Source organism: Schistocerca nitens, chromosome 2 (assembly GCF_023898315.1).
Source record: "Schistocerca nitens isolate TAMUIC-IGC-003100 chromosome 2, iqSchNite1.1, whole genome shotgun sequence".
Classification (NCBI taxonomy): Eukaryota; Metazoa; Arthropoda; class Insecta; order Orthoptera; family Acrididae; genus Schistocerca; species Schistocerca nitens.
In genome coordinates this window covers 904,578,687-904,605,282 of record NC_064615.1, presented here as the reverse complement: position 1 = coordinate 904,605,282, position 26,596 = coordinate 904,578,687, and the positions used below count along the sequence as shown (strand labels likewise).

At 38.7% G+C, this 26,596-nt stretch overlaps 2 protein-coding genes across 2 annotated transcripts in view; one reads left to right on the top strand and one right to left on the bottom strand.

Moving 5' to 3' along the window:
• LOC126237217 (mitochondrial import inner membrane translocase subunit TIM14) overlaps positions 1-4,291 on the bottom strand; it is a 51,111-nt gene extending 46,820 nt beyond the window's left edge. Inside the window, exon 1 of the mRNA XM_049947103.1 lies at positions 4,168-4,291. Within this exon, the coding sequence (XP_049803060.1) occupies positions 4,168-4,170 (3 nt within the window). The 5' untranslated portion in view covers positions 4,171-4,291. The remainder of the gene's footprint in view (positions 1-4,167) is intronic.
• A 195-nt stretch (positions 4,292-4,486) lies between these two features.
• Positions 4,487-26,596, top strand: part of LOC126237216 (DNA replication licensing factor Mcm7) — a 60,820-nt gene continuing 38,710 nt past the window's right edge. Inside the window, exons 1-6 of the mRNA XM_049947102.1 lie at positions 4,487-4,650; positions 4,736-4,839; positions 4,918-5,058; positions 16,879-17,003; positions 20,186-20,366; positions 21,878-22,015. Of these exons, the coding sequence (XP_049803059.1) occupies positions 4,620-4,650; positions 4,736-4,839; positions 4,918-5,058; positions 16,879-17,003; positions 20,186-20,366; positions 21,878-22,015 (720 nt within the window). The 5' untranslated portion in view covers positions 4,487-4,619. The remainder of the gene's footprint in view (positions 4,651-4,735; positions 4,840-4,917; positions 5,059-16,878; positions 17,004-20,185; positions 20,367-21,877; positions 22,016-26,596) is intronic.

The window sequence follows — 26,596 nt, the reverse complement described above, 5'->3', positions numbered from 1 at the left end:
AAGATCACGTAACTAATGAGGAGGTATTGAATAGGATTGGGGAGAAGAGAAGTTTGTGGCACAACTTGACTAGAAGAAGGGATCGGTTGGTAGGACATGTTTTGAGGCATCAAGGGATCACAAATTTAGCATTGGAGGGCACCGTGGATGGTAAAAATCGTAGAGGGAGACCAAGAGATCAATACACTAAGCAGATTCAGAAGGATGTAGGTTGCAGTAGGTACTGGGAGATGAAGAAGCTTGCACAGGATAGAGTAGCATGGAGAGCTGCATCAAACCAGTCTCAGGACTGAAGACCACAACAACATGTGGATTCTTCTTATTCCTAGTATTGATACTGTGTATTGAGCTATTGGATGGAAATAAACACATATTATTTGCAAAAAATTTCATTAAGAAACAAATTTACTGAGAAGCATTGGTTAGAATACCCATTTCCTTGAACAGGTTTCTGTGTGATGTTGTTGAATTTACACCACAAATGAGTCTTATTACATACATTTGCACTCTAAAAACTTTTGCTCAGTTTGACGAGTTACCCCAAAATATGGTCCCGTATGACATAATAGAATGAAAGTGAGTGAAGTATGCAAGTTTTTTTTTATATTTATATATTCTATATCTGACAGCATTTGCATTGCAAATACAGACTTGTTTAGGCACTTCAGCAATTCTGTGGTAAGCCCTTCCCAATTGAATTTATTATCGAGTAGTAATCCCAGAAATTTAACACTTTCGACCTCTTTGATCTGCACGTCTTCATGTGTTATACTCAATATGCTGGAAGAAAATCTCTTACAGATCCTGAACAGCATAAAGTGAGTCTTTTCAAAGTTTAATGACAGTGAATTAGCTTTAAACCCTTTATTAATGTTGGTGAAAATTTGACTAGCAGCCATTTCTAAATCTGTACTTGACCTGCTATTTATTGCAATGTTTGTATCATCTGCAAACAAATCTAGCATCTGGCACTGTAACAGATGAGAGGTCATTAATGTACACAAGAAAAAGCAACGGCCCAAGATGGAACCTTGAAGAACACCACATGTAGTTAATTCCCAGTCAGATAAAGACTGATTGCTTACTCCACAGGTATTTCGTAATGACATCCTTTGTTTCCTGTTAGTGAGGTAATACTCAAACCATTTCAAAGCACTGTCGGGGACACCAGAATATTTAAACTTACTTAAAAGAATGCTGTGATTCAGACAGTCAAAGACTTTTGACAGGTCACAGAACATGCCAGTAGCCCATCTAATGAATTAAGTATGTTCTCACTGTACATGTAAATAGCCTTCTCTACATCAGAACCCTTAAAGAATCCAGACTGTGACTTGGAAAGAACATCATTTAAAGTCAGCAGCTTAAGAAGGTGCTTGAACACAATCTTTTCAAATAGTTTTAAAGAAGACTGCAACAGTGAAATTGGTCGATAGTTCGACGGTATATCTTTATCTCTCTTCTTGTAAAAGAGGCTTAACTTCAGCACATTTTAGCCTGCCTGGAAATGTTCTGCTGATAAGAGATTGATTACAGGAAAAAACTTGAGACAGAACTCAGCTCACATGAGCACTCTAACTTCATTGATATATCACAACCACTAGAATACTTTGATTTTAAGGATTTCTACTTCTTTAGGAGATGAGAGTGTCATTTCCATTTTACTGAATTTATTTGTAAGGACTGCTCTCAGATATTCCGTTATGTTGTTCACTCAACCTGATAACTGTAAGCTGTCAATAATAGAAACAAAGTCCTTGTTTAAGAGGTTTGCAACACAACATGCACTTGTTCCCATTGTCTTATTTACTTTTAGAGCTATCTGTTCCTCTTTCTTTTTGTCCCCATCTGTCTCTGGCTTCACTACATCCCACAGAGTTTTTATTTTGTTGCTGGGGGTAATTATCTTTTTCTCATAACAAAGCTGCTTAGATTTCTGGACTATTGCTTCAATATTTTGCAGTATTCTCTGTAATTCATTGCAATGTTAACATCAGTGTTGTTCCTAGATAGTACATATAATCTCTTTTTTGTCCCACATGATATCTTTATTCTCTGTGTAATACACAGTTTATTTTTAAACTTCCATTTGATTTGCATTACCTTTAGGGAAAAAATAATTTTCAAATGAGGAAGCAACTTTATTAATGAATGCTTTGTATTTTTCATTTGAGTCAGAAATATAGTAAACATCTGATCAATTCATGTTTTTGAGTAATCTCCTGAAATTCTCAATTTCTGACCAATTTATTACCCTCCTGTACTCAGATTTAATAGATTTCAGGTTCTCATCTTTGTCTATTGCTAAAGCACAACACTCAGCTTCAATGTGACAGCCACAGTGGTTAGTGTTATAGGTTCATGGAAGCATTAGAGAATAGATGTGTAATGTGGCATGTGGGCGGGGGGGGGGGGGGGGGGTTACTTGGGGTGAGAAAAGAGGTGGAATTGACCTAGAGATTTCAGTAGGGATTGTGGTTAAGGCTGGAATCTGGGATGGGATTATTATGGCAGGACTTACAGATGGATGGGTTAGAAAGCTGGGTGATACATTCTATCAGGCAGCCACTGTGGTTCATCACAACACTGGTGGACCCTCTGTCTGTATGAAAGATGTTAAATTCATGCAGGTTTTGCGGTAGTAGATGGCTCTTCATTCAAGTGTCGAGAGATTTGTGTTCTTGTAAGGGACTTAGGAAAGTATCACATCTGGTTAGAGGAAAGAAATTCTTGAAAGATAACCAGGGGTGGTTGGGAGGATGGGTCAGGAATGAACAGAGGTATGAGCTGGGACTGGGAAAGTTCTGTGGTGACTTATGGACAGCTTTGGTCACAAGGACTGTTTGCAGAGAAAAGTGCTTTTACCATAGAAGGCAGGTGAAGAGTAATAGGTGTTTGATCAGTTTGCACCACTACTGAACTTGACTGTGCAGCTGTAGATCAGACCTTTTAAAATAACAAACCAAATTTTGGGCAGAGGTCACTTGGCGATATGATAGATAGGCTATTGTAAAAATTGTGTCACAAGTAAGACGACAGTAAACTGGAAAACATTTGAAGGTCATGTTTAGATTGCTCTTCCAGCTGGTGGAGAGAAAGAACTTCAGTTTGCACTTTGGAATGTAGGAAAGAGGAAATGCCCAATACAAATGTCTTATGGAGAGAACAGAGGTGGTTCAGAGATGTCTGTGCAATGGAGATTTGTTTTCCCTACAAACGAGCAAGACACTAAGAATCCTTACAAGTCCAAATGAAAATAGAAATTGTTGATTACTTTCAATTTCTTATACAAATTGGTGGCATCCCTGGTGGTCCTTCATGAGGGGCTTTACTGAACATGATGATGGAGTGTAGCCGTATTTTATTTTTGGCTAAGATAATATAAATTCCGTAAGGTTTGTTCAACTTATCCAAGAGAGTCGTGACATCTGAAGCAGTGAATTATCATATCCGTCCACTACCATAGAAAAATTGCGAGGGTGATGCATATTCGGCGGCCTCACACTCCCGGTGTGATTATAGAAATTATCTAAACGGCACCGAGCGAGGTGGCGCAGTGGTTAGCACACTGGACTCGCATTCGGGAGGACGACGGTTCAATCCCGTCTCCGGCCATCCTGGTTTAGGTTTTCCGTGATTTCCCTAAATCGCTTCAGGCAAATGCCGGGATGGATCCTTTGAAAGGGCACGGCCGATTTCCTTCCCCACCCTTCCCTAACCCGAGCTTGCGCTCCGTCTCTAATGACCTCGTTGTCGACGGGACGTTAAACACTAAATCTCCTCCTCCTCTAAACGGCTTTACTCGCAAACCGTTCCTCATGAGCGACAAGAGTCAAGGAAAACAATAAGAAATGATGCTCTGTCATGTACTTATTCTAACCAGAAGAGCGCACATCCTTGCACAAGCCTAGCAAGACAACACTTTAGCTTTCAAACATTTGGAAACCATCACCTACAAAGGGTAAATAAAGTGCTACAAGAGTAACAGCCTTATGTCATAGCAAAAATCATGCAGAAATCACGCCTAGCATTATCATTGCATAAAAACACGCACTTCTGCTGTAGGCTCTCAGAAATCACTCAAGCCTTACATATGAAACAACGCCTGTCACAAAATAACATTAACTCGATAAATTAATTTTGTACTTAATTCGCAAGAAAACATACCATAACAGACAAATAAATCCTTCAAACCGTGATTTGTGATTTCACTTTATACTTCTTGTCTCTTGATTTACAAAACACCATTATGAACGGATAGCGAAAGTCACTTGTCCCTTGTCAGGAACACTAAATTTACCGAAATGTGTAGTCAAACTTCAATTTTTCTATCGAGCTAATAGCTGACTGATAATTAAGTGTCACATTCAGATGAAATCAAGAACATTTTTAGCTATGTAATTGGGAGATATACAACATTTTACACAGTTCCTGTAATCTTCGGGAATTTTTAAATGTAGATGTTGTTGTGCTTGTTAGGTTTACCGCCAAAATTTGCGTGTTGTCGAAAGGCGGGATAAGCTCAAACTTGTCGTGTTGAAGATTTATCTGTTATTGTTTCCTTTAATAAGGTTTTTAAGCGTGCAATAATTATAAAATAAGGACAAATAGCCTTCAGCATGGCAGGGAAGGATTATGCCAGTGATAAAGGTATAATTAATGGAAATATGTGTGTTGTGCTTTACGTATATCTCATGCATTATTTGCTTTCTTCTATTGGTATATGTATTTTTAGAAAAGGCAAGGCAGTTTCTCGTCGAATTTGCATCAGTTGACGAGGATGGAATGAAAGATTTCAAGTACGCCCAACAATTGACAAAATTAGCTCACCGAGATCAGGTGAGAATGTGCTGTTGCAGCTGTGTACTTGCTATAATATATCTCAATTTGTACATAATGTTCGACCGTCTGTTATAGGTTGCAATGTTCATAGAACTGGACGATTTGTACGAGTTCGACTCAACATTTATGGAATCAGTTATAATGAATACTCGAAGATATGTAAACATATTCTCTGAAGTAGTGGAAGAATTATTACCGGACTACAAAGAGCATGAGGTGGGTACAAAACATACGTTTAATAATGATGCTACAGCTTCGCATCTCGTAAATTACACCAATTTCCCTCGAATTGGTTAAGCTAGAAAGTTGTGTGCTGATCGATTAGTAAGAGATGTTACATTGGAAATTAATAAGTGATTTGATGAGTTAAGAGTAACCAATTCTCAAATAATCTTGTCAAGTGGTACTGGGATTTTTTCTTGTCTGATATTCACTTTGCAAATTCTCCTACAATGTAGCAGTATTCAAAATAAATGTAAATGATGGTAAATAAAAAGAGATAAATATGGAAGTGGCAAATATCACACTGAGATTGGTGAATTTTCAGTATTGCATGTATGTTTATAGAAGAGACTACCACTGTGAAGTTGCCATTTAAGATTTAATCGCTTTCAGAATACAGCTTTGTTAGCCATTCCAATTTCATTAGAAGCAGTTACAAAATTATCCAAGTATAATAGTAAAGATCTCTTTGCTAAGGTAGAGCTGTCATCAACCAAAGACTGGTTTGAAGACTACAATGCCCTACCAGGCGTAGTCATATTGATGGTGGTAACAAGAGTTGAAATTTGCAATATTGCTGTGCACTTATTTTTATTACTGTTGTGTTGACGTTAATATGTAGTGTAGCTTGAGCCTTGAAAGGTGACAGTTTGGTTGTGAAATAGCGAGACCAACCAATTTGTCAACAGTATTTTTTTATTCCTTGAATATTCCTAGTTACAATTATGTGCCTGGTAACAAGCTCTTCTATTTCATTGTTATTCAATGTTTTTAATGTGTTTCAAGAACGTCCTTTTCTAAAAAGCCTTGTACCTATGGAGGTTCTCTTAGTTTCTATTGTTGACTTATTGTTGTTGTTGTTGTTGTTGTTGTGGTCTTCAGTCCTGAGACTGGTTTGATGCAGCTCTCCATGCTACTCTATCCTGTGCAAGCTTCTTCATCTCCCAGTACCTATTGGACTCGCATTCGGGAGGACGACGGTTCAATCCCGTCTCCGGCCATCCTGATTTAGGTTTTCCGTGATTTCCCTAAATCGCTTCTGGCAAATGCCGGGATGGTTCCTTTGAAAGGGCACGGCCGATTTCCTTCCCCATCCTTCCCTAACCCGAGCTTGCGCTCCGTCTCTAATGACCTCGTTGTCGACGGGACGTTAAACACTAATCTCCTCCTCCCTCCCAGTACCTACTGCAGCCTACGTCCTTCTGAATCTGCTTAGTGTATTCATCTCTTGGTCTCCCCCTACGATTTTTACCCTCCACGCTGCCCTCCAATACTGAATTGGTGATCCCTTGATGCCTCAGAACATGTCCTACCAACCAATCCCTTCTTCTGGTCAAGTTGTGCCACAAACTTATCTTCTCCCCAATCCTATTCAATACTTCCTCATTAGTTATGTGATCTACCCATCTAATCTTGAGCATTCTTCTGTAGCACCACATTTCGAAAGCTTCTATTCTCTTCTTGTCCAAACTATTTACCGTCCATGTTTCACTTCCATACATGGCTACACTCCATACAAATACTTTCAGAAATGACTTCCTGACACTTAAATCTATACTCGATGTCAACAAATTTCTCTTCTTCAGAAACGCTTTCCTCGCCATTGCCAGTCTACATTTTATATCCTCTCTACTTCGACCATCATCAGTTATTTTGCTCCCCAAATAGCAAAACTCCTTTACTACTTTAAGTGTCTCATTTCCTAATCTAATACCCTCAACATCACCCGACTTAATTCGACTACATTCCATTATCCTCGTTTTGCTTTTGTTGATGTTCATCTTATATCCTCCCTTCAAGACACCATCCATTCCGTTCAACTGCTCTTCCAAGTCCTTTGCTGTCTCTGACAGAATTACAATGTCATCGGCGAACCTCAAAGTTTTTATTTCTTCTCCATGGATTTTAATACCTACTCCGAATTTTTCTTTTGTTTCCTTTACTGCTTGCTCAATATAAAGATTGAATAACATCGGGGAGAGGCTACAACCCTGTCTTACTCCCTTCCCAACCGCTGCTTCCCGTTCATGTCCCTCGACACTTATAACTGCCATCTGGTTTCTGTACAAATTGTAAATAGCCTTTCGCTCCCTGTATTTTACCCCTGCCACCTTTAGAATTTGAAAGAGAGTATTCCAGTCAACATTGTCAAAAGCTTTCTCTAAGTCTACAAATGCTAGAAACGTAGGTTTGCCTTTCCTTAATCTTTCTTCTAAGATAAGTCGTAAGGTCAGTATTGCCTCAGTGTTCCAGTATTTCTACGGAATCCAAACTGATCTTCCCCGAGGCCAGCTTCTACTAGTTTTTCCATTCGTCTGTAAAGAATTCGTGTTAGTATTTTGCAGCTGTGGCTTATTAAACTGATTGTCCGGTAATTTTCACATCTGTCAACACCTGCTTTCTTTGGGATTGGAATTATTATATTCTTCTTGAAGTCTGAGGGTATTTCACCTGTTTCATACATCTTGCTCACCAGATGGTAGAGTTTTGTCAGGACTGGCTCTCCCAAGCCCGTCAGTAGTTCCAATGGAATGTTGTCTACTCCGGGGGCCTTGTTTCGACACAGGTCTTTCAGTGCTCTGTCAAACTCTTCACGCAGTATCGTATCTCCCATTTCATCTTCATCTACATCCTCTTCCATTTCCATAATATTGTCTTCAAGTACATCGCCCTTGTATACACCCTCTATATACTCCTTCCACCTTTCTGCTTTCCCTTCTTTGCTTAGAACTGGGTTTCCATCTGAGCTCTTGATGTTCATACAAGTGGTTCTCTTATCTCCAAAGGTCTCTTTAATTTTCCTGTAGGCAGTATCTATCTTACCCCTAGTGAGAAAAGCCTCTACATTCTTACATTTGTCCTCTAGCCATCCCTGCTTAGCCATTTTGCACTTCCTGTCGATCTCATTTTTGAGACGTTTGTATTCCTTTTTGCCTGCTTCATTTACTGCATTTTTATATTTTCTCCTTTCATCAATTAAATTCAATATTTCTTCTGTTACCCAAGGATTTCTACTAGCCCTCGTCTTTTTACCTATTTGATCCTCTGCTGCTTTCACTACTTCATCCCTCAAAGCTACCCATTCCTCTTCTACTGTATTTCTTTCCCCCATTCCTGTCAATTGTTCCCTTATGCTCTCCCTGAAACTCTCTACAACCTCTGGTTCTTTCAGTTTATCCAGGTCCCATCTCCTTAAATTCCCACCTTTTTGCAGTTTCTTCAGTTTTAATCTACAGGTCATAACCAATAGATTGTGGTCAGAGTCCACATCTGCCCCTGGAAATGTCTTACAATTTAAAACCTGGTTCCTAAATCTCTGTCTTACCATTATATAATCTATCTGATACCTTTTAGTATCTCCAGGGTTCTTCCATGTATACAACCTTCTATCATGATTCTTAAACCAAGTGTTAGCTATGATTAAGTTGTGCTCTGTGCAAATTTCTACCAGGCGGCTTCCTCTTTCATTTCTTAGCCCCAATCCATATTCACCTACTACGTTTCCTTCTCTCCCTTTTCCTACACTCGAATTCCAGTCAGCCATGACTATTAAATTTTCGTCTCCCTTCACTATCTGAATAATTTCTTTTATTTCATCGTACATTTCTTCAATTTCTTCGTCATCTGCAGAGCTAGTTGGCATATAAACTTGTACTACTGTAGTAGGTGTGGGCTTCGTATCTATCTTGGCCACAATAATGCGTTCAGTATGCTGTTTGTAGTAGCTTACCCGCATTCCTATTGTTTTATTCATTATTAAACCTACTCCTGCATTACCCCTATTTGACTTTGTGTTGATAACCCTGTAGTCACCTGACCAGAAGTCTTGTTCCTCCTGCCACCGAACTTCACTAATTCCCACTATATCTAACTTTAACCTATCCATTTCCCTTTTTAAATTTTCTAACCTACCTGGCCGATTAAGGGATCTGACATTCCACGCTCCGATCCGTAGAACGCCAGTTTTCTTTCTCCTGATAACGACATCCTCTTGAGTAGTCCCCGCCCGGAGATCCGAATGGGGGACTATTTTACCTCCGGAATATTTTACCCAAGAGGACGCCATCATCATTTAATCATACAGTAAAGCTGCATGCCCTGGGGTAAAATTACGGCCGTAGTTTCCCCTTGCTTTCAGCCGTTCGCAGTACCAGCACAGCAAGGCCGTTTTGGTTATTGTTACAAGGCCAGATCAGTCAATCATCCAGACTGTTGCCCTTGCAACTACTGAAAAGGCTGCTGCCCCTCTTCAGGAACCACACGTTTGTCTGGCCTCTCAACAGATACCCCTCTGTTGTGGTTGTACCTATGGTACGGCTATCTGTATCGCTGAGGCACGCAAGCCTCCCCACCAACGGCAAGGTCCATGGTTCATGGGGGGGGGGGGGTTGACTTATTAGCATTTTCTTATTGTTAGTGACCTCATCCATTGCCCACTTACTGAAACTCATACCTGTCATGTTGATGTCATCAGTCTGTTGGTGATGTATTGTGCCGTGCGGTTATAGGCGCTTCAGTCTGGAATTGAATCCTGCCTCGGGCATGGATGTGTGTGATGTCCTTAGGTTAGTTAGGTTTAAGTAGTTCTAAGTTCTAGGGGACTGATGACCATAGATGTTAAGTCCCATAGTGCTCAAAGCCATTTGAACCTCTTTTTTTTTTTTTTTAATGTATTGTGCCTTTAGCTAATCTTATTGTTCTGAGGCATGACATATGTCTGCTACTGTAGGTATTCTACAAATAAGATGTTTTCAATTAGTTTTTGTGACCAAGGTTTTGAAAAAAATGTTTATCAGTATCAGTCACAAACTGAGGGATATAACTGTCAAGTCGCTCTGGCTTCTGAGACTATCAAGGTGTTATATTTTATTATGACATTAACACATTGTAGCAGTCTGATGAAAAGCTTGATTATCATTTTCGGATTGACTGTCATAAATCCTAGCATAAGAGCCCCAGCACAACCCTACAGGTCCTTCTCCATAGCAATACATTGTGTATGCCCTTCCTACTAAATTTGCATTTTGCTGATGGGAGTGACAAACTCATTGTTCAGTTCCATCATTTTGTTTGTGAAAGACTGCACATGCATCAGAGATAAATGATAGCACTCTCCCAGTGGTGAGCTCCAGCACAGCAGGGGTTGAAGTTTATTTTGATACTCACACCTGTGGTAGATGTTGTGTTGCTGTTTGAAAATCCCACCGAGGATGATAACAGGGCAGAACTGATTCCATACAATCCCCAATATATTCATCAACTGAATAAAAACAATTTTTATGCTGTTTTTGAATGGCCACTCCATTTTATTATGAAGTATGCTGCCCTAATGTCTCACACTGACATGCCGTTTATTCATTTCCTAGCTTGACAGGTAATCTTACCACTAGTACGGTAGTACTGTGTATGTATTCAGAACTGTTTAAGGTACCACTCTATGGAATGGATCCGCTCTTTGCTCCAGCTCCATTGAAGCTCTGTGAGCAGCACTGTGGAGCACTTGACTGTTCGCTTGACAGTGACAGCCAAGTGGCGCTGTGCAGAGGTGGCTTATTCTCCTTTTGTTTAAGACTGTGGTGTTGTAAATAGAAGACAGCATTTGAAATTGTTCAGTCACAAGTAAATCAATTCTCGGGTTGGCAATTAGGGATATGCATACCAAAGGAACCACAATTCTAATTAAACATCTTGAACATTTAATGAAGATTCTTATTACAATAGTCTTTCTGCCAAACAGATTTCTAAATTCAAGAAAAACCATGCCAGGAAACAAAAGAACTAAATGAATGTAAATACATACTATATACAAAAATTAATAGATGGCAAACTGGAGGGCAAAAACTAGGAATCTGAAAAACAAGGAAAATGAGGAAAATTAAGCCATCTCATTTTTCTATTGCTGCTTTCTACATTTATTTACTTTTCTTTGCGTAAGAGCTTCTATGTTGGGAATGATTGATTCAGCACTGCCCTATCCCAAAACGTATTTCAGACAATAATCTAGTATGGAGCATTTTGGTTGTGTTTTACACAGTTTCATTAGGGAAAAGATTTGCTCACAACTATACATTGCTCCGAACAGGCTAAGCATCTGTGCTGCATGTCTATGAAGTTCTGGGTAACTCTTCTGTGATAGATGTTTGTAAGAGTCACTTAGCCTTTTTGCTATGGTAGCTATCTTTCAACTCTGAATTGCACTGAAGATCTGTGATTTCAGTTTGGAGTGGGTGGCTTACAGAATTGCCGTTCACAAAGTATGGAGTACCAAAAATTCCTAATCTGTTTCCAAGTGTGTAAAATCAGTGAATCTTGTTTCTAATTCAGTATGCAGTTTTCTTAAAAAAATCTGTATACTCTTCAAAATGTGCAGCTGTGGCAACGTTTCTAGCCTCCACCTGCCTTTCCCAGAGTGACAGTTTCATCTTCTATGACTTTATCAAATCCATCTATCATCTGACATTTTTTGGGACAGTTCCATGAAGTGCTCCAGAACTTCAGCATGATTGAGCCAGCAAATCTCACAGTGGTAAGGTAAACTTGCATATTCACAACCAACATCATCCAGAAACACTTTGAATAAGTCATGATTGACTCCTTTTGTTTGAATAGAATTAATGATGTTTCACAACCTAGCTAATTACATTATTCTGTTTTATGCTTGCGGAACATGAATGTTGTTGATGAATCAGGAGTAACCAGGAGATCTTGATTCTTCTCTGGACACACCCTATTAATCCACTGATTTTGCCAGTCAGAGCTGGTGTACCGTTTGTAGCTATGGAAGTTATTAATTCCCACAGCAGACATAACTTTTCCATAACCGCTTCAAGTGCATCAAACATGTCTTTTCGACGTGTTGTTGTGTTCTTCAGTTGGATGAGACCTGATGTCTCCTTGTGAACTTCCAGCATTTTCTTTACTGTCCTAATGAAAATATGCGCGATGCTGTGTCTGAAAAGTCAAGAGTTATCTAAAGACAAAGAAAATGCAATGCTACCTTTAATATTCATTGTCAGCTGGACCTCCAAGTCTTTTAATTCTTCAGTTCCGCGCATTGCAATGGGCCGAGAAAATGACATGTACTGTAGCTGCGGGCACAGGTGGGCACAGCTCTTCCCCCCACTGCTTCAAGACATTCTTTAACAAATTCACCTTCATAATTGTGCCTTCAATTGAATTTCCTTATGTGGGTTAATTCCCTGTGACAAACTAATCTTCTTACACAAGCATCATGTTCAGTGAGAAGGTATAGGTCTTCCCATACAGCATTAAAACAAGGTGGTGCTGGGGGCCTGGTATTACAGCTGCTTGCTGCTTCTGTCATGTCTAAATGTGCTGATCGCTGGGACTATCGCCGACATGGCCCGCACTCTTTCCGTTGCTCTCACCAGTTGCTCTGTTTACTTCTCACTATTCTGTGCTCCCGATAAGCTATGCTGAATGGCACTGGTTGTATATATCATCATTTATTTCATAAAGATGGAGGTTTTCTTCATAAATACATGTTCCCCAAATCTTTTTAAAACTCATGCAGTCTTGGAATTTCAACAGTAACCTTCTCTATGACATGCAACACCTATCTTGCAGCAACATCCACTGGAGTGTGTTGAGCATCTCTATAACGCTACTGCGCTTGCTAAATGATTGTGAAATGAACTGTTCTTTGTTGCATCTTCTCTCTCTCTTCAGTTAATCCTACTTGCTAAGGGTCCTAGATCAATTAACAGTATTGAATAATCAATGGAACAAGTGTTTTGTAAGTCATGTGCACGTTACATAATTCCGTAAGCATTTTCCAGCGAATCTCAGCCAGGCATCTGCTTTTCCTTCAGTCTTGCTTTATGAGGTTATTCCACTTTCATTTGCTCCAGATAGTTAATTGTAGGCATTTTACAGTTATGTTTCCAGTGATTTTACGCCAATAGCATAATTGAATAGTAATGGAGCTCTTTGGCCATTTTAGCACATTGTTACAGTCATTTATGTTCAGTGTCAATTGCCAGTCCCTGCACCAACTATTGATGCTGTGCAGGCCTTTCTGCATTTTGCCAGTCTTCTGGCTTTGCAATTTTCCTGTGGGCACCAGCATTGTCTACAAATAAAAGCCTCATAGAGCTTCTGATGTTATCCAGTAGACCATTTGTATACTGGGTATTTTAAAAGTAGTTTACAAACTTTGGGGATGGGTCCCATACACCGAAACAAGAAAAAAAGTCCATTTAAACATATGTCCAAAAATCCTTCATTTTTCAGATTATTAAGGAAAGTTGAGTTGAATGGCTTTGCAGTACAACCCAACAAATTTATTTACCTACATTTCCATTTGAATTTTATACCTAGATGGTATTGTGCTACCAGGGAGACTTGTTTACATTCATAGTTTGCCTGTCTCCAGTGCGTCCATTGTGTTAAAGTACTACAGGTAGTCTTAACTGGAAGAGCTCCCTTCAAACATGGCAGTGCATACATTTTGTAAGTACGCAGCCATGATTTTTAGTTACGACCATGTTAATGGTATTGGACAAGAGCCTGCAAGGCTGGATCAAATGAAATTTCCAGGCCGAAGGCAGTCAAGTCATCCAACCTTTGGTGCTCTGTATCATCACGTTGTTGAGACAGGGTTTGTAGCACCACAACCTATTGACTGCAGAAAACCACATGCTGCTCGTATGCCTGACCAGGAAGACCACAAGACAAGTGGCCCTTGCATGTGGCACCTATCCAAGTTCAGTATGGAGGATACTTCATGAACAACTCGTGTATCCATACCATCTTCAACATGTGAAGAACCTTACGCCTACCAATGACATACCATGGGAGAACTTTTGCCAATCTGTTGTTTGTTTCTTTAGTTTTGTTTGTAGATGAGGCAGAGTTTGGAAGTGATAGTGTAATAGATTTCCACAATCAACACGTATGGGCAGATAGAGATCCTTAGGGGGCAGCACAGGCTAGACATCAGCATCAGTTTAAATATGTGAGTTGGAACAGCAGGTGATTTTCCCCCAGCACGTTTTGCAGGTACTAACTTCATGGACTTCATTTTGAGACCTACTAGTAGATTTCTCCATGCAAATAAGAAGAAACATGTGGTTTATGCATGATGCAGCTCCAACAAATTTCAGTGTCAGTGTTCGAGATGCACTGGCTGGTACTGCTGTGACGGATGGATAGGTAGAGGAGAAACAGTTCCTTGGCCCACACACTCCCCTGACCTCAGTCATTGGAATTATGTCTAGGGCCACCTTAAACAGGTGGTCTAGGCAACAGACCACACAGATACAGAAATTCTTCGTCGACATGAAGTACTTGAAAGGATGAGTCAGTCCATGATTCGATGCATATATGCATGTTTAGAAGGTAGACAACTGCATTTTGAGCATTAGTTATGAGTTTTTGTGTTGATGAATTCTAGTTACCTGAATTGTGGTCTTTCATCAACAACTCAAAAAATGAAGTGTTTTTGGACATGTTTATATTAACTTTTCTTGTTGTTTTGGTGTAAGGAACCTGTCCCCAAAGTTTGTAAAAGTATTTTTGAGATGCCTGTGTATTGTAATCAGTAATAGTCCTATAATACACCTTGGGGTATTCCAGAAATTTCCTTTACACCTGTCAATTTCAGCCCATTAACAATAGTGTGTTGAGTTCTGTTTTTTAGGAACTCTTGAATCAAGTCATAAATCTGTCCGATACTCAGTAAGCTCGTATTTTGTTCACTGAACAACAGTGCAGACCTGTCAGAAAGCCTTCCAGAAGGCAAGGAACTCGTTATCAACCAGTGCTTCATAGAGGAACAGATGAAGCTGTGTTTCCCAACATCTCCATTTATAGAATCCATAATGGCTTTTACAGAGGAGATTTTTTAATTTTCCATAAACATAATAAAGCGTGGGCACAGAACATGTTCCGTAATTCCACAACAAATTGACATCAGCAATAAAAAGCAAAGCAGTCACCGAGCCGAAGATTGTTTTGGACACCACACTGCTTTACAGTTAGAGGAGGTTTGTCGTTGCCTTTCCTCCAACCTTTGTACTTGCTCACCGAGCCAGTTGTAGGAGGACCGACAGTTTAACATGGATTCCGAACCACATAGCAACTCGGCATTTTTCATATCAACAGACATTGCCTGAGGGGATAAGTGAGAGATAAAAATCCTAGGATTGACACGGAATCAAACCCATGACCTTTGGATTTGTAGTCTGACACTGAGTCACACAACGTCAGCAATATAGGTCTGTAATTATTGGAATGAGTTCAATGGCCCTTCTAAAAAGTGGGAATGGTGTGCTTTTTTCCTAATTGCTTGCCTTTCTTCCAGCGACCCATGATAGCTTAGTAAATTCTTTCATGTAATCTCAACCTCATGGGTCTCTCATGTTGTCCAGATTAATAAGCATTTTCAGTTGATTTTCTATTCCACAGTCATGTATCTCGGTATCCGCCATTTCGGCATTAGCACAATGATTGAAAGGAGAAACTACATCATATTCTTCCGGTGCGAAACGATTTCAGAATACTGAATTCAGTATTTTGGAGTTCTCTCTCTACAGTCTTCTGTTCTTGTGTCATTATGGTGCCTGAGCAACCGCGTAGATGATTTTGATCTGCTTACTGATTTTATGTAAGCCCAAAACTTCTTAGATTTTCTCAGATCAGTTTGCAAAATTTTTACTTTCTAATTCATTGAATGCTGCTCACATTTTTTTGTTTTTCTGGTTATCATTTTGGCTTCAGTCAGCTTTTGCTTGTGAACTTGACTTGTGACTTTACTTCAATCTGTGGTGAAGCTATCCTTGCTTCCATGGCAACTTTGTCACAGCTATTGTACCACAGTTGGGTATAGCCTCTCTCATAAACTTGCCCTGCAAATACTTGTGTGAGGCATATTATAAATCGCTTGTGAATTTTGTTCAGTTTTGCTTCACATCTTCGTCCTTCACAGCTGAATATTTTATATTGGCTACTCAGACAGTTAGCAGTTCGTTTGTCATCATATAAAGTAATTTTGTGATACGGAATTCAAAACAATCTCAGATGAATGCCTGTCCCTGGCACCAGTTATAATTGAATTTCACTCTCATTGTATAACTGACAAATTGAAATTTCCCCTTATCACAATAGCATATTTGAAAACGTAACAATATTCTCCAAGGTCTCTCTAGAGCACTCTGCCACTAAAACTCGTGAGGCATTTTGTATATAAAAGCATAAAATCATCCTGTTTGACCCACCGTTGATTCCCCCATATATCGTGTTCTGTAAATGCCTTGAAGAACAACTTAAGGAATATAGAACAAATCAAGGTTTACGTTGACAAAAGACTAAGAAATAATAGTAACGTAATCTTCATAATGAATTAATTCATGCTTTTGCTAAATTTGAGTAAATCAGTAGCAAAGCTGATATTTTCAAAAATGCTGCTGCTTCCTATTTTTTGCTGTATAACTGTCGTTTATCTAATAGTAGTACCCGTTGGTGTCAGTGATTTTTATTAACAAGCTTTGTCTGTGTACCACATTTTGGCAGTCATTTTTTTGTTCCTCATATTACAATGTAATATTGTTGACAAGAGATTTAAATATTTTACAGTGCTTTTTTTGTATAAGTAAGACATTTCCACAGTGGAGCAGCAGTAAAAATAGAAGTAAGAGTAGCATTGCCTGTAGATCTTTTTTTATAACTTGTTCATTCATTTGTCTTCACATGTTACTATTTAGTGGAGCACTAATATTTCCTTCCTACAGATTTGTTTCTCTTCCTGTGTGTAAAACTTATATAGAATTTAGTTTTCTGTCTCGGTTTTTAAAGGTAACAGCCAAGGACTCATTAGATGTGTACATTGAGCATCGGCAAATGTTAGAACAACGCTTACGACAAACAGGTGAACAACGGAATCCACAAAACAAGTATCCTCCTGAACTAATGAGGAGATTGTAAGTATTGGGCATTTGATCAGTTATATACCTTTCAGTGTCTTCATATGTGAAAGTTATATTCGAGTATCAAACAGTGTCATTATTATTCATTCTTATTGAAACAGATAAATGCCATAAGTCATTTAAGTTACAATAATAGTATTGTTACACTATATTTGGTGTTACAGTCTGTATAAGAGGAAACTGATTCCAACAATTTTGGCACATTATTCTTATTTCTAAATTTCTTCCTATTGTTAAGAGTTCATATGGTTTCATTTTAAGCTGATAGTATAGTACTTAAACCCATGTCGCCACCATTTTGTCATACTTTAATACTGGAGATAACCAATGGCAGGATGACAAGGGGTATCAAATGATAAGCTTTTAATCTGGTGTTTGTCTGCCCGAAAATGAATCATTCGCATTCTGTTGATGGCCCTCCCTTTGCTCCCAGAATTTCTCGTATTGTATTCCTTTTTTCGCGCCCACCTTTGCCCATGCCTGCCATTTCATTTCATTAACACTTTGAGGACTGGACAGCTAGAGAGTAGTTCCACTGGCAGGTAATTTTTTTATTTTTTATTATTTTTTTTCCCCCTCCACAGTTTTTCTGAATTTTGTTATATCAGTTTATACCACACAGAACTGAAGTCAGTTTATTGCATTTAAAAGGGGTTCATTTTTCTGTGAAATACTGCAAAGAAACTTACAGTTACATTAGTGAACATATTGTGTATTGAAATGAACATGGATTGTTTCCACAATGGCAATGAATTAATTTTCATCCATCGTTTCCTAAATGGCGATGAATTTAGAAGTTGATGGTACTAAAAATAAAACTACTTGAAAATTGGGTTTATTGAAATTTGTGTAGCTACATTTACCTTAGTATGAAAGGTCAGCTAGATCTTTAGCTAGCGTGTTTCTATTTTTCATTACTATGTTGTAATACCATCTTGAAAATTAATATTAAGCATGTAGCAGATGACAATCGATGCTCTCTGCACAGTGAGTGACACTTGCCAGTAAGGGAAATGTGAACGCTGCAAAGCAAGTAACATACAATGTTGTCTGTATTCCTTTTCCACCAATTCAAGTGACAAGTGTTGCTGTCTGTGTTTCCTCATGGTAATAAAAACATCATAAAGTATCTTTGTACAGGTGACAGACAGAATACGAACTTTCAAAAACATTACAAAACTGAGAAATGGCCAATGTCATTCCTATATTGCTTGTTGTTTTGGAGTGTAATCTATGCAATGCAGGAACTATGCCGCTCCTGTCCTCTCTGCAGTTCCTTCTCCTATCCTGTTTATGTACTGCTAACCCATTCCACTTTGTGTGACACATGCAGTTTCCCCTGCCTTTGACCAGGTAAGCTAACCATCCTGTTTCTCTCACCCACCCGACCCAACAATCAGACTACAGCACCAGAACACTGTAGCTGTGTGTGTGTGTGTGTGTGTGTGTGTGTGTGTGTGTGTGTGTGTGTGTGTGTTTGGGGGAGGGGAGTTGGTGCGCATTCTTGTTGCTATCTGATTTAAATTAGTTTTCATCCGTCATTAGAGTCTGAAATTGTTATGTTGCTTCAACAAGTGCTATCTTCAGGCAGGCACGCACTGCACCACTGTCTCCGGTGATAGAAAATCTCTTTAAAATCTTTGTCTCCTACAAAAGCTAAGTGCCGCGTGGAATTAGCCGAGCAGTCTAAGGCGCTGCAGTCATGGACTGTGCGGCTGGTCCTGGCGGAGGTTCGAGTCCTCCCTCGGGTGTGTGTGTGTGTGTGTGTGTGTGTGTGTGTGTGTGTGTGTGTGTGTGTGTGTCTTATCATTTAGGTTCGTACGTACAGTTGCATCGGGGCAGAGGGCACGTTTCCCAGATGCTGGTAGGAAGTAGCTGTCATACCCGTACCTAAGCCCAGCAGGAGCAAAAACCTTCCTTCTAGTTATCACCCCATTTCTCTCACCAGCTGTGTTTGCAAGGTGATGAAACGTATGATTCATGTCCAGCTGGTATGAGGGCTCGAGTCTCACAATTTACTAACCACTGCAGTGTGGATTTCAAGTGCGGCATTCTGCGGTTGACGATCTCATCACTGTCAACCCATGTCATGAAAGGTTTCCTGTGGAAATACAAAACTGTGGCCGTGTTTTTCAATTTGGAGAAAGCCTACAACATCTGCTGGAGTACTGCTATCCTCCACACTCTCTACATATGGGGCTTCTGTGGCCTTATGCCCCGTTTCCTTCTGGAATTCTTAAAAGATCAACTTTTCAAGATACGTACGAGTTCTGCCTTGTCAGGCACCTTTACCTGGAAAAACAGTGTGTCTCAGGGTTACATCCTGAGCGTTGTCCTCTTTGCTGTCGCCATTACCCTACTGTGGCCTGTCTCACACCAGGCATCTCTGGCTCCCTTTCGTTGACGATTTTGCCGTCTATTGCAGTTCTCCATGGACTTGTCTCGTTGGAAAGTGTCTTCAGCGATGTCTCGATTGTCTTTACTCATGGAGCACCGACAGCCGAATTTACTCATACCTTGATTCCAAATCAGTTCAACATGGTTTCTTACTACATATGCATATCCTTATCATTCATGGTATAAAATAAGGTGGCCATTGCCATTCTGTTCCTGTACAGCCGCCTTTACGATATTAAATGTTTCATAATCCTAAAATTGATATTTTTAACACAGTGTCTGCACTCGCTCCCTTGTGATGGCTGAGTACGACTGCCTCCCGTCAACCGATCTCTAGGCACTAATTTGCACCGTTCACAACTATGGGGGATCACCATAGTGATGCTGCTGTGCCTTAGCAAAGAGACACGCAGTGCTGTAGTAAAAAGCATAAGGGAAAGATTCGATCCATCGAATGCCAGATCAACATCTGTACTCTTACAGCTTCTGTAGTTATCTGGATAGCAAAAGTTTGTTGTAAAATGGGGACAGTTTGACTGATGAAGAAATTCTGGAGCTGCTCCGAAATTGACGATGATGGTTTTGAAATTGAAGGCGGTAATCTGCTTTTCTCCTTCATCTTATAAGCAGGAGCTACAGAAAGAAGTCGAAAAAGTTTTAAGATTTCTAGGGTTTGCAGCATTCACTGTGGCCCGACTGGAATGTGTTAACATTGCATATATACAGTACAAAATTTGGAAACTGTAATGGTTGTTATTTTAGAAAAAATTTATTTTCAGTGAAATATATTTCAAGGACCTATCTGCAACCAAGCCCACTCCAATAAGAGATGTAAAGGCAGATCACATAGGAAAACTTGTAACAGTTCGTGGAATTGTTACAAGGAGTACGGAAGTGAAGCCAGTTATGACAGTTGCTACTTACAGTTGTGATCAATGTGGTGCTGAAACTTACCAACCTGTAAGTATATATATGCCTTATCTTTGTAATGTTTATTTGTATAATGTAATTGATATAAAGCTCTCTTCATTAAAATTAAAAAAAAAGAAACGTTCTTAGTAGATGGTAGCATAAAAAAATGTGTAAATTTCAATGATATAATAAATTTCAGAGAGGTAAAAAGTTATTAGGAACAAATAGAAGTAGTAAAGGATACAGCAATACTTTACTCCTCGAAATTAATATAGTCATTAAGCACTTCTGCTTCCATATGAAATCAGATCAGACAGATAGAAATAATTGAACGTACCCATGTACAGCACAGGGTTGACTAATCATCTGCGCTTTCTGATGATCAATTAGTTTTACATCTAAAGCATTAATGGGAGTTCATTAATGGAAAAATATGTAAAATAAGGGAAATTTAACCATTCACCTGCCACATAGACAAATGTGACAAAAGCAGTTTTCGTTAAAGTGTTCTTTTCTGTTACACGTCTGTATGTGCAACATGTCAGTCTTACTATAATATTAGAGAAGAAAATTTGCCACTCACCTTATAGCGGAGATGCTGAGTCGCAGATAGGCACGACAAAAAGATTCTCACAATTACAGCTTTCGGCCATTAAGGCCTTTGTCAACAATAGACACACAAACGCAAACGTAACTTGCACACACGACTTCAGTCTTGGGCAACTGAAACCACACTGTGAGCAGCAGCACCAGTGCTTGATGGTAGTGACGACTGGGTGGTGGTAAGGAGGAGGCTGGGCTGGGGAGGGGGAAGGATAGTATGGTGGGGGTGGCAGACAGTGAAGTGCTGCAGTTTAGATGGAGGGCAGGGGTGGGGGAGTAGCGGAAAGGAGAGAAATAAAAAGACTGGGTGAGTTGGTGAAATGACGGCTGGTTAGTTCTGGAATGGGAACAGGAGGAGGCTGGATGAGTGACGACAGTGACAGTCTGCTATATATAAGTGTTTTGCCTCTCCCATATAGTTTTACACAAAGGATATTTTAATTAAAATTTGTTGTGTATGGAGTAAAATTAAAATAAAAAAAGCACTAGTTTGCTTTTGTTCTACAGAACCAAGAACTGACAGAAGATTCAGTTAACAAGTAAAATTAGAGTTTGGGAACTGTCAAGGTATTGCTATTAACAGTAAAGAACCAATTAACTTTACAGAATAAATACATTTTTAGGATCTATTGTACCTCTGCAAAATATTTGCAGCCCATATAGAAGTGCTATTGGTATAATTGAATTTACTTGTTTTTGGCAGGGTCAAATTTTTCAGGCATAAGAAAGGTATCTAAAAATGAACATAGAAACTATTCAGAAGTTATGGATTTGTTCCCTTATAAAAGTAACAGTAACTGGAGAGTCAAATACATCTCAGGGTTTTACTGCCAGTGGTTTCTTTTTTCATAAACAGAGAAAGAATGTAAGAAGGACAAAATTTAATTAAGCTGTGAAAGTCTTTTTCTTGTTCTATCAAAATATCATGTGATTAATGACATGTTTTTAATTTACAGGTGGCGGGAATGAGCTTCATGCCAGCTAGTTTGTGCCCCAGTGATGACTGCCGTGTCAATAAGTCTGGTGGGAGGTTGTACCTACAAACCCGAGGATCAAAATTTGTGAAATTTCAGGAACTAAAGATTCAAGAACAGGTAAATTCTTTAATTTCATACTGTGCACTCTCCATGGCTGCCTGTTTGGAAAGAGTTTCTATTTTTACCATATTTCCTGTCTTATTCTTTCACATCCTTGCTTTCACAATCTCTATAATCAGCCATTGATTGCTGATAAATCTACAGTGAGCATCAGCAGGGGCTTAGGAGTGCAAAGAAAATAACTTGCAGTGCAATGTAATTGGATAGATAAAAAATCTACTCATTAAGCAACGGCAGTGGAACATGTTTTCGTAACTGTAATAACTCGAGGAAAGGATGAATCTATAGGTGATACACTCCAACACATTAGCAGTCTTTGGGAACTGCAGTAATAACTTTTTGGCTCCACATTTGTTCATTGCGTTCGTGAATTGTCACCACCGTGGCTGAGCAGTCATTTGGGCTCTGATTTTCGGAAAACTACCTGGCTAAAGAATATGATTATTTCACATCATACATACATCCAGTTAAATAAAACATTGAACAAAATTTTAAGATTTTGCTGAGGTATAAACACATTGCTCAGATTTTGTGTAAAGTTCATTTCACATAATTTATTGCTGTGTAAGAGATATAACTAACATATTGAAATTGTATTTAAAGTTGAGAGCTGAACAATGTGTACAACCGTTGTCAAGATGTTGGCTTTTATATTTAAGGGACGTTTGTGCAGATTGCACAAACAGGTGCATAAATTGCTGCATGATTAATACTAAAAACTTCGTGTATATCAAGATATAGATGCAACAATAACTTTTAATATCCCATCAAAAAAGAATATTGTGGCATTGCACACATTAATATTTACAATATTGTGTATGGGATATTCAGATTTAATTGAAAGCTCTTTGTTGTTATCTTACAAGATGTAATTGCTAAATAACTGAACATTTCATTTATTTAACTTTCCATCTAGATCTTTTGTCTGTTTACAACCTTTAGAATACAATATAACCTATGTGTAATGATATCACCTTGACAACTAGTCTCTCTAGCAACACTATTTCAATGGTTTTTATATTGATGCGTCTAATGCTCTGCTGTAGTTACTTTTATCCTGTGATGCCAAGCTCCAGGTGTGATTGCCTGCCACCAGCCTCTTGATTTCTTTCTCTGTACAATAACACAAATAAGATCACAGCACCAGGTGCACGCAGGCCAAACAATGGAAATCTGCTGAACACTCAGGGTGGAAAAGCGGCTACTAGGCTATTCTGACTGACTGCTGTAGGTGTTAATGTCTGTGGAGCACACAGAGACCCGAGTCGCAGGACAATGTTATAACATCGGGAGCACAAAGACAGCAGCAAGGGAACATTTATACACACGTCTAGTCTAGAGCACCTGATGGAGGGATCAAAGGCACATGTAAAGGCATCCAGAGCACCCGAGGACAGTAGCTGTGGCGCGCATTAACACAGTCAGAGCAGTCAAAGGTTTAAGGTGCGTCCACACAGTACCTTCTTTCTGCTCACCTTTGCGCATGTCTGTTGACTCCAAAGAAAGAAGGCTGAAATGTATAGATCAGAAAGAGAAGTAACATAGAATGCTACTTCTAAAGATTATTTGAATAAATATTTGAGATGTGGTGCCCTAATCATTAGTTATTAGATAAAACATCTCTGATCATTAGTACAGTAAAAAATAAGATAATATATGTCTCCAAGTAGGAAAACAGTGAAGAAGTTGCAGCCTACAAATTCATGAAAACTGTGGACAGATATTCATTCTGTGATATGTTAATAGCACAACATCTGAGGAGCTTGACATCTGAACAAGAGATATTGTGGGGTAACTTTTGTGTAGCTCCTCAAAAAAATTACTAAAATTTTAAGTTAAGAACTTTGATGATGCAAAAAAAATAGGGTGAAGTGGGGTAAGTGTAACCATGGGGTTAGTGTAACCATGGCTTATGGTGCCTTAAAGAAGCTGTATTTTTACCTCTGACCTATCACACATGTTAATTTACTCCTTTCTTTGTTATATTTAACCATAAGTTGTCAAATCTGACATAAATTGGTAATTAATTTTTGGACTTTAATTGATGTCTACATTTTCACTGTGCGAGAGAGTGACATGCTCAGAATTTGGTGGTCTGTCATTTTCACAGTTTTAAAGATAACTGCACAATTTTTTGGTTACAAACTAACTTTTGCATGATAATTTCAAATATGAGATTCGTTTTACTCTACTGATAAAGCTCTTGATATGCCAGGCATGGTTACACTTACCCCAACTTTTTCCCATGTGGGGCAAGTGTAACCAATCGGCTGGGGCAAGTGTAACTAGAGGGGGTTACACTTGCCCCAAACAAACTTACCAGAACATATTTATTTATTTAAGCCATAACGCTGTTTTTGCCATCACACTAGATCAACTAAACTGACCTTCCTGTGTGTGAAATCTACTTGTGGGACCAAAAGTTAACTCATCACCAGAGACATCATCAAGGGGTAAAAATGAGCAAACGTGACTGTTCCAATCTCCTCACTGCTGTATGGAATGAAACACCACCTGAATTTGTGAAAAGTGGTTTTCAAAAGGCAGGAATATTCCCTTACAGTAGAGAAGTAATTGATAAAACTAAATATGATCCCGAGGCATATAAAAGATATGTAGCGCATACCAAATCTTTGGCAGAAACAAATCCATTGCCAGCTCACGATAATGCAGCCATAGACTGTGTGGAAACTACGTCTCTAACAGAAAGTACTCAGATTTTTGGGAAGCTTCCAGCTGAACAACCTCCAGAATTTTATAGGCCTACATCTACTGAGCCCTGTAGTTCTCTCAGTATCAGAGTTCTTTCTCAACCATTCCCAAGCTAACCAATGTTTCATTATGTTCTGGAACTTCTGATTTGTCATTTGAAAGGTTATTATTGGAAACAGTCCAACAGTGTAGTCCCACTGGTAAAACGAAGAAGGAAAGGATTGCACCAGGAGCTGAAGTTATCACTTTTCAAGATGCCATCTATAAAGAAAAAGATTTTAAAGGAAACAAGAGTAATAAAGAGAAAGCAAAACAAAAAAGTATTATCGGCATAAAAAGGGCTTGGTAATGAAAAGTAAATCTTCCAAACAAAGTGCTGTTACTTTATCCGAAATGGCATCTCAGAATGTTGTGGAAAAAAAATCCCCGATTGCTCACGTGGGTAACAAGAAAAAAGACTGGAAGTTGAATCAACAAGTGAAGAAAGTGAAACTGAAGGAGGCCTATTTTTAATAAGTAGTGATGAAGATAACACTGGATGATCTCAGGAAAGAAATGATAAGCTGTGAAGAAGAAGAAGAAAAAGAGGCAAACTTTTTTGAAGCCAAAGATAAAATTACAGTTGGAAAAGTATGTTCTGGTAGCTTTTGCAACAAAATGTAAGAAAGTTCATTTTATTGGTCAAGTTACCAAAATTATTGATTTAGGAGATCCAGAAGTGATTTTCCTCAGATGCAAAAATAAGACAAAGCATGGCACCACATTCTATTAGCCTGATAGAAGAGATGAGACGCAAGTTCCCTCCTCTGATGTCATTTCAGTGCTGCCTGAGCCTACTTTGGGTCACAAGGGAGACCTGACATTTGGTGTTACATTTGATTCATACAGCATCCAGTGACTAAATAATAGTTAGGGCCTAAGTGTGAATGTAATAAGTTGAATTAGGGCAGTTTAGCAGTAAACAAAAATTGCCAACAACTTTACTTCAATTACCATGAAAAATAATAGAAAGTGAACTTATAAAGTGTTTTTACTTTTCTCTTGAGACTAGATATTTTATTATTTTTGTCAAATTGCCTACTAAAGAAAAAAAATATTACTTTTGTAGAATTTAAACTAATAAATTACTGGCCTAAAACAAAAATAAATCATCTATGATGCATTCTGTTTCAGTGTTTTATAGTTTAGGCTAACATTTATTTTTTTAGTTTAGCTAACAGTTTCTGTGTATTTCATAATATACAAAGAGGCGAGTGCAAAAAAGTTCATATCTTGAGTAAAATTTAAGGTATTTTAATAATTTAAAAATCCTCAAATTCAGTAAAAATTGGGTAATCAGGTCACTTACCCCAAGTCTCTTTTACAATGCTCTGTGTGGGTACAAGAATGCGGGGTTACACTTGCCCCGAACCATGGGGCAAGTGTAACCTCACAACACAAAATTTTGAAAACAATTATTTGACCATATAATTTTTTCTTTCAGAAACAAAATGTATATTGTTTAAAAGTCAATAAGTCAAACTTTAAGCATGAGAAATTTCAAAATCATATCTTCAATAACAAGTTGGCAATTTGGTGTCAAAAGTTGAACTATGCCAAAACGTGGTTACACTTACCCCACTTCACCCTACAAAATTGGAAAAACACAACCTTCGTTCTAGTGGATTCTGGCATCTGTGACGTCCCCAAATTTGTCATGTCTGAGGATGTTAATCTAAATCATCATTAAAGTTGTGTAAACTTCCTCATAAAATAAAATACAAATGACATATTGAAAGTTAATTAACTGCCACATAATGACTAAGAACATCCCTTAGGTATTTCTGTTGTAGGAGTAATTACTGAAATGTTCTGTTTTGAAATTCT